Source organism: Rhinoraja longicauda, chromosome 2, assembly GCF_053455715.1.
Source record: "Rhinoraja longicauda isolate Sanriku21f chromosome 2, sRhiLon1.1, whole genome shotgun sequence".
NCBI classification, from domain to species: domain Eukaryota; kingdom Metazoa; phylum Chordata; class Chondrichthyes; order Rajiformes; family Arhynchobatidae; genus Rhinoraja; species Rhinoraja longicauda.
Window position 1 is genome coordinate 114,899,512 of NC_135954.1, and position 10,374 is coordinate 114,909,885.

General features: G+C 52.4%; 1 protein-coding gene across 1 annotated transcript in view; it reads left to right on the top strand.

The window, feature by feature from the left end:
- Positions 1-10,374, top strand: part of LOC144607414 (plectin-like) — a 69,762-nt gene that overhangs the window by 38,328 nt on the left and 21,060 nt on the right. Inside the window, exon 21 of the mRNA XM_078424267.1 lies at positions 1,205-4,564. Coding sequence (XP_078280393.1) covers positions 1,205-4,564 — 3,360 coding nt within the window. The remainder of the gene's footprint in view (positions 1-1,204; positions 4,565-10,374) is intronic.

The following is a 10,374-nucleotide window of genomic DNA, read 5'->3' on the forward strand; positions in this document are numbered from 1 at the left end:
GGGGGGATGGGTTGGATGGGGGGGTCGGTTGGGGGGGATGGATCGGTCGGGGGTCGTCTGTTGGGGGGGATGGGTTGGTTGGGGGCATGGGATGGGTCTGTTGAGGGGGATAAGTTGGTCGGGGGGATGGGTTACTCGGGGGGGGGGCTGTTGGGGGGGATGAGTTGGTCGGGGGGATGGGTCGGGGGGGGTCGGCGGTCCCCAGGGGGTGAACAATCCCCCCAATGTGATTTGGCCCTTTGGCAAATCGTCCTCCACAATCTGGCAACCGGTTGGCTGTGGTGTGAGCTGAAGCCGCCAATCCTGGCTCAGGTTGGAGCGATGTGTTCTGGGATGGGGCGTCAGGGTCACGGGGATGGGTCTGGGTCAGGTGTCACCATCAAGGTTCGGCTGCTCCAGGGTTGTGTGAGTGTTCATTGCCCGGGTATTCCATGCCCTCCCCCATCGCTGTGCTGTGGTGATGTTGCCCTGTGGTATTCCTGCCCACCACTCCCAACATTTCTGGAGCTTTCTGTCATCCTGATGTCTTGTGTTGTTCCTTCCAGTGAGATCCTGTCCACCCCTCTCACCAAGACTAGAGCTCCTTTACCCCTTCCACCACATCCAGTCCCTCCACTGTACCCAGTGGACCCCCACCCCACCTCACCCCCACCCCCACCTCTCCCACTGGAATTCCAAAGCACCTTGCCATTTCCCAGCATTCTCATCCCCGCTGCAATCTGGCATTCCTGCCCCTCCCCCAGGGGGATCCAGAGGTCCATCCCCTCTCCCAGTGGGAGTCGCGGTGTGACCTTATGGTGATCAGGCAGTACCTGCGCCCGGTGGGAGGAGGGGCTGAACCGTAGGTCAGGACCCAGCCCAGGCTCACTGTGTGATGGTGAACGGGGTCTTCACAACGGCAGTCACCCTTTGCCCGAGACCACTCCCTCACTAACCCTGCCCCTCACTAACCCTGACCCTGCCCCTCACTAACCCTGCCCCTCACTAACCCTGACCCTGCCCCGCACTAACCCTGCCCCTCACTAACCCTGCCCTCATGTGATGGTGAACGGGGTCTCCACTACTACAGTCATCTCTTCCACTGCCCGAGACCACTCCCTCACTAACCCTGCCCTTGTGTGTTGGTGAACGGGGTCTCCACAACTACAGTCCACTGCCTGAGACCGGTCCCTCACTAACCCTGCCCTTGTGTGTTGGTCTTTAGGAAGCTGCTGAGAAGATGAAGGAGGAGGAGCGTCGGCGGCTGGAAGAGGTGGAGGCGCAGTTGGAGAGGCAGAAGGAGCTGGCTGCAGCCCACGCCAAAGCCAAGGTGGAAGCGGAGAAAGCGGCCAAGGAGCTGCAGCAGAGGATCGAGCAGGAGGTGACCAGGAGGGAAGCCGTGGCCGTGGATGCCGTGCAGCAGAAGCAGAACGTGCAGCAAGAATTCCAGCAGCTGAAAAGCTCCTCCGAGATGGAGATCAAGAAAAAGACCATCATGGTGGAGGAGGTGCTGCTCAGCCGCACCAAGGTGGAGGAGGAGATCCGCATTATCCACCTGCAGCTGGAGACGGCGCAGAAGCAGAAGGGGGCGGCGGAATCGGAGCTGCTGCAGCTGAAGAGCCGCGCGGACGAGGCAGACCGGCAGAGGAAAACGGCACAGGAGGAGGCAGAGAGACTGCTCCGGCAGGTCAATGACGAGACGGCCAAGAAGAAGCAGGCAGAGGAGGAGCTGAAGGTGAAGATCCAGGCAGAGAGGGACGCAGCTCGCGAGAAGCACAAGGCATTGGAGGACCTGCAACACTTCAAGAACGTGGCGGAGGAGGTGGAGCGCAGGATGAAGCAGGCGGAGATTGAGAAAGAGAAGCAACTGCTGGTGACCCAAGAGGTGGCCAGGAAAAGTGCAGCGGCTGAGCTGCAGAGCAAGCGCATTTCCTTCGAGGAAAAAACACTGCAGCTGGAGATGTCCCTGCAACAGGAGCACCAGACGGTGGCGCAGCTGCAGCAGGAGGCGGCCGAGCTGAAGAGGCTGCAGGAGGGCGCAGAGACGGAGCTGGAGAAATGGAGGCAGAAGGCCAACGAAGCTCTACGCCTGCGGCTGCAAGCAGAGGGGGTGGCTCTCCAGAAATCGCTGGCGCAAGAGGAGGCAGAGAAGCAGAAGGAGGAGGCAGACCGGGAGGCGAGGCGCAGGGCAAAGACGGAGGAGTCGGCGCTGCGGCAGAAAGACATGGCGGAGCAGGAGCTGGAGAAGCAGAGACGGCTGGCGGACCAGACAGCCGGGCAGAAGCTGGCTGCCGAGCAGGAGCTGATCCGGCTGCGGGCAGAGACAGACAACGGGGAGCAGCAGAGGCTGCTCCTGGAGGAGGAACTGTTCCGGCTGAAGAATGAGGTAAACCAGGTCCTCCACCAGAGGAAGCTGTTGGAGGAGGAGCTGGCCCGGGTGAAGGCCGAGATGGAGGCCTTGCTGCTGCTGAAGGTGAAGACGGAGGAGGAGACCAGGTCCACCTCGGAGAAGACCAAGCAGATCCTGGAGAAGGAGGCGGAGAGGATGAGGCAGCTGGCCAACGAGGCGGGCAGGCTGCGGGCTGTGGCCGAGGAGGCCAAGCGGCAGAGGCAGCTTGCCGAGGACGAGGCGGCTCACCAGCGCAGCGAGGCAGAGAGGATCCTGAAGGAGAAGCTGGCAGCCATCAACGAGGGAACCCGCCTGAAGACGGAGGCTGAGATGGTGCTGAAGGAGAAGGAAGCGGAGAACGAACACCTGCGGCGCCTGGCCGAAGACGAGGCCTTCCAGCGCAAGCTTCTGGAAGAACAAGCCATACAGCACAAGCAGGACATTGAGAAAAGGATTCTGCAGCTGAGGAAGAGCTCGGACATGGAGCTGGAGCGGCAGAAGGTGGTGGTGGACGAGACCCTGAAGCATAGGCGCATCGTGGAGGAGGAGATCAGGGTCCTGAAGCTCAACTTCGAGAAGGCCTCAGAGGGCAAGTCAGACCTGGAGATCGAGCTGGCCAAGCTGAAGAGGGTGGCTGAAGAAACTCAGCGCAGTAAGCAGGAGGCAGAGGAGGAGGCCGAGAGGCAGCGACGGATGGCAGGCGAGGAGGCGAAGAGGAGGCAGGAGGCAGAGCGCAGGGTGAAGGAGATCCTAGCGGCAGAGGAGGAGGCAGCTCGGCAGCGGCAGGTGGCCCTGGAGGAGGTGAAGCGGCTGAAGAGGAGGGCGGAGGAGGCTTGGAAGCAGAAGGAGGTGGCGGAACAAGAGGCGGACAGGCAGGTCAGCCTGGCTCAGGAGGCGGCCCAGCAGCGGCTGGTGGCCGAGGAGAAGGCGCACCAGGCCGCCGTGCAGCAGAAGGAGGAGGAGTTGCTGCAGAGCCGGCTGCAGGAGCAGAGTGCGCTGGGCAGCCTGAGGGAGCAGGCCGAGCAGGCCCGGCGACTGGCCGAGGAGGCCCAGCAGGCCCGGGTGCAGGCGGAGCGCGAGGCCGCCATGTGCAGACAGCAGGCCGAGGAGGCGGAACGGCTGCAGCAGCAGGCTGAGCAGGAGGCCGGCCTTAAGGCCCAGGCCCAGCAGGCCGCCGAGCAACAGAGGAAGGAGGCCGAGCTGGAGGCTGCACGCAGAGCACAGGCCGAACAGGCCGCCCTGAGGCAGAAGCAAGCCGCCGACGCCGACATGGAGAAGCACAAGAAGTTTGCGGAGCAGACCCTGCGGCAGAAGGCAAGCGTGGAGCAGGAGCTGGCTAAGGTCAAGCTGCGCCTGGAGCAGACCGACTACCAGAAGGAGGTGCTGGATGAGGAGCTGCAGCGGCTGAAGGCTGAGGTCAGCGAGTCCATGAAGCAGAAGAACCAGGCTGAGGGCGAGCTGCTGAAGGTGCGCATACAGATGGAGGAGCTGATCAAACTGAAAGGCAGGATCGAGAAGGAGAACAAGATGCTGGTGCTGAAGGACAAGGACAACACCCAGAAGCACCTGGCCGAGGAGGCGGACAAGATGCGGCAGCTGGCAGAGGAGGCGGCCCGTCTGAGCGTGGAGGCCCAGGAGGCTGCCCGGCAGAGGAGGCTGGCCGAGGAAGACCTGGCCCAGCAGCGGGCTCTGGCTGACAAGATGCTGAAGGAGAAGATGCAGGCCATCCAGGAGGCGAGCAGGCTGAAGGCCGAGGCTGAGATGATGCAGAAGCAGAGAGACCAGGCGCAGCAGCAGGCCAAGAAACTGTCAAAGGACAAGCAGGAGATGCAGCAGCGTCGCCACGAGGAGGCGGAGGAGTTCCAGAAGGCTTTGGTGGAGGAGCGGAGGCGGCAGCAGGAGATCAGTGGGGAAGCCCAGCAGCTGAAGGCCCTGGTATCGGAACTGACAGATGCCCAGGGCAAGGCGGAGAGGGAGGCTCTGAAGTTCAAGGATGAGGCAAAACAGATCGGCTTGAGGCTTCATGAAACTGAGCAGAGCACCAGGGAAAAGAACAGCATTGTGGAGAGACTGGAGCACCAGTGGAAACAGAGCAAGCAGGAGGCGAGCGAGCTGCAGAACGCCATCGCTGAGCTGGAGAGTGAGAAGGAGAAGCTGAGGAAAGAGGCAGAGTTGCTGCAACGGAAAACCAAGGAGGTAATGTCCTGACCTGATCCCTGTTGACCTGACCTCATTGTACCCAGGTTGGGAAAATACAGCTCAGGTACAAGGAGAGATTAGAGAGGCTGGTCCTGTTACATAGATTCAAAGAAAATAGGTGCAGGAGGAGGCCATTCGGCCCTTCGAGTCAGCCCCATTATTCAATGTTATCATGGCTGATCATCCACAATCAGTACCCTGTTCCTGCCTTCTGCCCGTATCCCTTGATTCCCTTAGCCTTAAGAGCTAAATCTAACTCTCTCTTGAATGCATCCAGTGAATCGGCCTCCACTGTCTCCTGTGGCGGAGAATTCCACAAATTCACAACTCTATGTGAAAATGTTTTTCCTCATCTCAGTTCTAAATGGCCCACCCCTTATTCTTAAACTGCGACCCCTGATTCTGGATTCCCCCAACATCGGGAACATTTTTCCTGCATCTAGCCTGTCCAATCCCTTAATAATCTTATATGTTTCTATAAGATCCCCTCTCATCCTTCTAAATTCCAGTGAATAAGCCCAGTCGACCCATTCTTTCATCACACGTCAGCCCCGCCATCCCGGGAATTAACCTGGTGAACCTACGCTGCACTCCCTCAATAGCAAGAATGTCCTGGAGTGGAGGAGGGTAACGGGATGTGACAGCTATGTTATGAGAGTTTATGTCGGAAGGAACTGCAAATGCTGGTTTAAACCAAAGATAGACACAAAATGCTGGAGTAACTCAGCAGGACAGGCAGCATCTCGGTGACGTTTCGGGTCGAGACCCTTCTTCAGACTGATGCCATGCGAGAGGGAGATACATAGATAAGGAAATGTAAGATGTGAAACCAGGACAAAGGGGATGTAGATCATGGAAAATGTAGAATAGATCATGGTTAGCTAGGAGAAGGTAACAACAAAGCAAACAGAGATAAAATGTACTCAGAGACAGTCAGACTGGTCGGAGAACTGGGAAGGGGGGGGGGGATGGAGAGAGGGGAAAGCAAGGGTTACTTGAAGTAACCCTAACCCTAATGCACGATTGGGGTATTTTCCAAGGAGAAGGACATGGAGGACAGTGAGATCAGTGTGGACAATACTAATATCCAAGGGCAGTTTGAGATCAAGTGAAAGGTAATATTGGGGCATTAAGATGGATAAATCCCCAAGACCCGATGGAATTGATGAAGTGTTTTGTTTAAGAAAGGAAATAAGGATAAACCAGGGAGATGCGGCTAATCCAGGAAAATAATGGCCGGTGAGCCTCACATCAAAGGAAGATGTTAAAGAGGATTCTTCCAGACTGGATTTGCTCCAATTAGGAAGAGAATGGGCTAATTATGGACAGTTGGCATGGCTCTGTGTGTTGCAGGTCATGTTTTACTAAGTTAATTGAGTTTTCGAGGAGGTGACAAAAGTGATCAATGAGAAGAGGGCAGTGGATGTTGTCCACATGGATTTTAGTAAGACACTCCCTTGTGTCGCTGATCCAGAAGATTAAGATACTTGAGATTCACAGTGACTTGGTTGAGTGGGCAGATGTATGGCAGATGCAGTATAATGTGGATAAATGTGAGGTTATCTCAATGGTGTTAGATTAGGTGAAGGGGAAGTGCAACGAGACAGTGTCCTTGTACACCAGTCACTGAAAGTAAGCTTGCAGGTACAGCAGGCAGTGAAGAAAGCTAATGGCATGTTGGCCTTCATAATGAGAGGATTTGAGTACAGGAGCAAAGAAGTCCTTCCGCAGCTGTATAGGGCCCTGGTGAGACCACATCTGGAGTATTGTTTTGGTTTCCTAATTTGAGGAAGGACGTCCTTGCTATTGAGGCAGTGCAGCGTATGTTCACGAGGTTAATCCCTGTGATGGAGGGACTGTCATATGAGGACAGATTGGAAAGACTGGGCTTATATTCACTGGAGTTTAGAGATGTGTTTGTTTTTGTGGAAAGCACTTTGGGCTGTACTCAATTGCATGAAAAGTGCCATATAAATAAGGTTATAAAAGGTTCTGCGACAGAGAATTCCACAAATTCACAACTCTGGGTGAAAAAGTTTTTTCTCACTTCAGTTTCAAATGGCCTCCCCTTTATTCTTAGACTGTGGCCCCTGGTTCTGGACTCCCCCAACATTGGGAACATTTTTCCTGCATCTAGCTTGTCCAGTCCTTTTATAATTGTATACGTTTCTATAAGATCCCCTCTCATCCTTCTAAATTCCAGTGCCTTAACTTGTGGACCAGTCCTATCGTTCGTTACTGCTTTAGGGCTAATAGAATTATGGTCACAGGTCCCAAAATGCTCCCCCATTGACTCACCCGTCCTACCCCTCTACCAAAGCGGAGGCCCCATGTTGGGCCCTCGCTAGTTGGGCCATCTCTGTGTTGATTGAGGAAGCTTTCTTGGACACATTTAACAAATTCCATTCCATCCAAGCCTTTTACACTATGGGAGACACAGTCAATATAAGGGAAGTTGAAATCTCCCACCAGTACCACCCTGTTATTTTTACAACTATCTGCCATCTCTCTGCACATCTGCTCCTCTAATCCCTGCTGGCTATTGGGAGGTCTATCATCCTGTCCCATCAAAGTGACCACCCGCTCCTTGATTCCAACTTGTACCCATGTAGCCTGACTGGACAATTCCCCACGAACATCCTCTCTGAGCGTTGTAGTAATGTCCTCCCTCATCGGAAAGCCCCCCGCCCCTGCTCTCTTACCTGCTTCTCCTTCTCTCCCCCTGCATCTGCCCTGGAACACCGAACTGCCGGCCTTGCTCTTCTCTCAGTCATATTTCTATTATAGCAATAATATCCCAGTTCCCAGAGTCAATCCACACTGTTAGATCATCCGCCACCCCTCCCCCCAAATACCAATCTAGTTTAAACCCTCCCAATTATGATACGATACGATAAAACTTTATTTATCCCAGGAGCGAAATTGGTCTGCTAACAGTCATAAAACACAAGATAAATGAAACATGAACAAAATGACGAGTGGAAAGTCCAGGATTGGGGATGTGCACAGATTGGGGAGGGGGGGGGGGGGCGAGGGAGGGCAAAGGGGTGTCATTCTACCCCACGACAGAAGGGGGAGGAGTTGTACAGTTTTGATAGCCACAGGGAAAAAGGATCTTGTGTGGTGATCTGTGCTGGCGTTAGTACAAGCAAATACCCCTCCCAGGATATTGGTCCGCCTCTAGTTCAGATACAACGTCCGTCCTTCTTGTACAGGTTACCTTGGTCCCAGAACAGATCCCAATCATCCAAGAATCTGAATCCTTGCCCCTGCACCCACTCCTCAACCACACATTCACCTGTCCTATCTTTCTATTCTTACCTTCACTGGCACGCGGCACAGGGAATAATCCAGAGTTGATCAACCTTAAGGTCATGCTTTTTTAAATCTTTCCGAGCTCCCTTTATTCACTCTAAAGAACATCATTTATTTTCTATGTCATTTATGCCAAGATGCACAGACTTTTGGCTGCTCACCTTCCCCCTTGAAAATGTTCTGCGGCCGCTCTGAGACATCCTGGACCCTGGCACGAAGGAGGCAACACTATCCTGGAGTCCCATTTGCTTGCACAGAATCTCCTGTCTGTTGCCCTAACTAACAAGACTCTTGCACCTCTTCCAACCTCATCTACTGTTTCCGCTGTTCCAGGTGTCACTTCTCTACATCGGCGAGACCAAACGCAAGCTCGGCGATTGTTTCGCTAAACACCTCCGCTCAGTCTGTCTTAACCTACCTGATCTCTCGGTGGCTCAGCACTTCAACACCTCCCATTCCCAATCTGACCTTTCTGTCCTGGGCCTCCTCCATTGTCAGACTGAGGCCCAGCGCAAATTGGAGGAACAACACCTCATATTTCCCTTGGGTAGTTTACACCCCAGCAGTGTCAACATTGACTTCTCTAACTTTAGATAGTCCCTGCTTTCCCTCTCTATCCTCCCCTTCCCAGTTCTCCCACCAGTCTTCCTGTCTCCGACCACATCCTATCTTTGTATACACTGGAATTTAGAAGGATGAGAGGAGATCTTATCGAAACGTATAAGATTATTAAGGGGTTGGACACGTTAGAGGCAGGAAACATGTTCCCAATGTTAGGGGAGTCCAGAACAAGGGGCCACAGTTTAAGAATAAGGGGTAGGCCATTTAGAACTGAGATGAGGAAAAACTTTTTCAGTCAGAGAGTTGTGAATTTGTGGAATTCTCTGCCTCAGAAGGCAGTGGAGGCCAATTCTCTGAATGCGTTCAAGAGAGAGCTGGATAGAGCTCTTAAGGATAGCGGAGTCAGGGAGTATGGGGAGAAGGCAGGAACGGGGTACTGATTGAGAATGATCAGCCATGATCACATTGAATGGCCGAATGGCTCGAAGGGCCGAATGGCCTCCTCCTGCACCTATTGTCTATTGTCTATTTGTCTCGCCCCCTCCCCTGACATCAGTCTGAAGAAGGGTCTTGACCCAAAACATTCGGCCCTTCGAGCCAGCACCGCCATTCAATGTGATCATGGCTGATCATTCTCAATCAGCACCCCGTTCCTGCCTTCTCCCCATACCCCCTATCCTTAAGAGCTCTATCTAGCTGGCTCGAAGGGCTCGAATATTGTCTATTGTCTATCAGACCCTAGGAGTCAATTCACCGTAATACTTTTCAAGAGCCCCAACACCACCTCCTTCTTGATCTTAAACTGCCCTTGCACATTAGTATTCTCCACACTGATTTCATTATTTATACCTCACCTACTTCTAACTCTAAGCATTAATTCCCTCCTTTATCTCCTTAATTACCCTTTTGCTTTTAATGTACGTGATAAAACAAGACAAGACATTCAAGACAAAGATTCATAAATATTTATAATAGTAATAATAATAATAATAATAATAACCTTGTTTATATGGCACTTTTCATGCAATTGAGTACAGTCCAAAGTGCTTTCCACAAAAACAAACACATCTCTAAACAAAACTACAATTTAAAACAGTAAAGACATAGGCTGTTAATAGCATACAAAGCAGAGATTTATATAAAAATATAAAATGTAAAATGTAAAATTGAGAGTGTAAAAAGACAAACGAAGTAAAATCAGTTAAAAGCTTGAGTAAAAAGATATGTTTTTAACTGCCGTTTAAAAATGTCAACTGAGAGGGCGTCTCTCGTAGCCCTGGGTAGGGTATTCCAAAGCTTGGGGGTCTAGTTGAAAAAGGCTGCCTTACCAATGTTTTTATTGTTGCGGCGTTGAGTGGCTAACAGGCCAACATCAGCAGACCTGAACGCTCGAGTAGGGGCATATGGAAGGATGATATGCTGCTCCTAAGCCATTTAGGGCTTTGTAGACAAGAAGGAGGACTTTGTCATCTATCCTGGATCTCACTGGGAGCCAATGGAGGGAGTATACTACTGGGGTGATATGTCCCCTTTTTGTAGTATTTGTTAAAAGCCCTGCTGTGGCATTTTGAATGAGCTGTAACTTGTTGGTGGATTTTGAAGGCAGACCAGTAAATAAGGCATTACAGTAATCAAATCTGCTTGACAAGAAAGCATGTATGAGCTTTTTACAATCATGTTGAGTTAAGAAAGGCTGTACTTTAGCAATATTTCTGAGGTGATAGAAAGCACACTTTGTTACCTTATTTATGTGAGATTTAAAATTAAGATCATTGTCAATTATTACCCCAGGCTTGTAACTTCTTGTTTGACATAGGCAGTCAAATTCCCCAGTTTACCGAGTAACATCTCTCTCCTGGGTTTTGATCCAAGTAATAAAATTTCTGTCTTGTCATCGTTGAGTTTAAGAAAGTTGGCATTCATCCATTTTT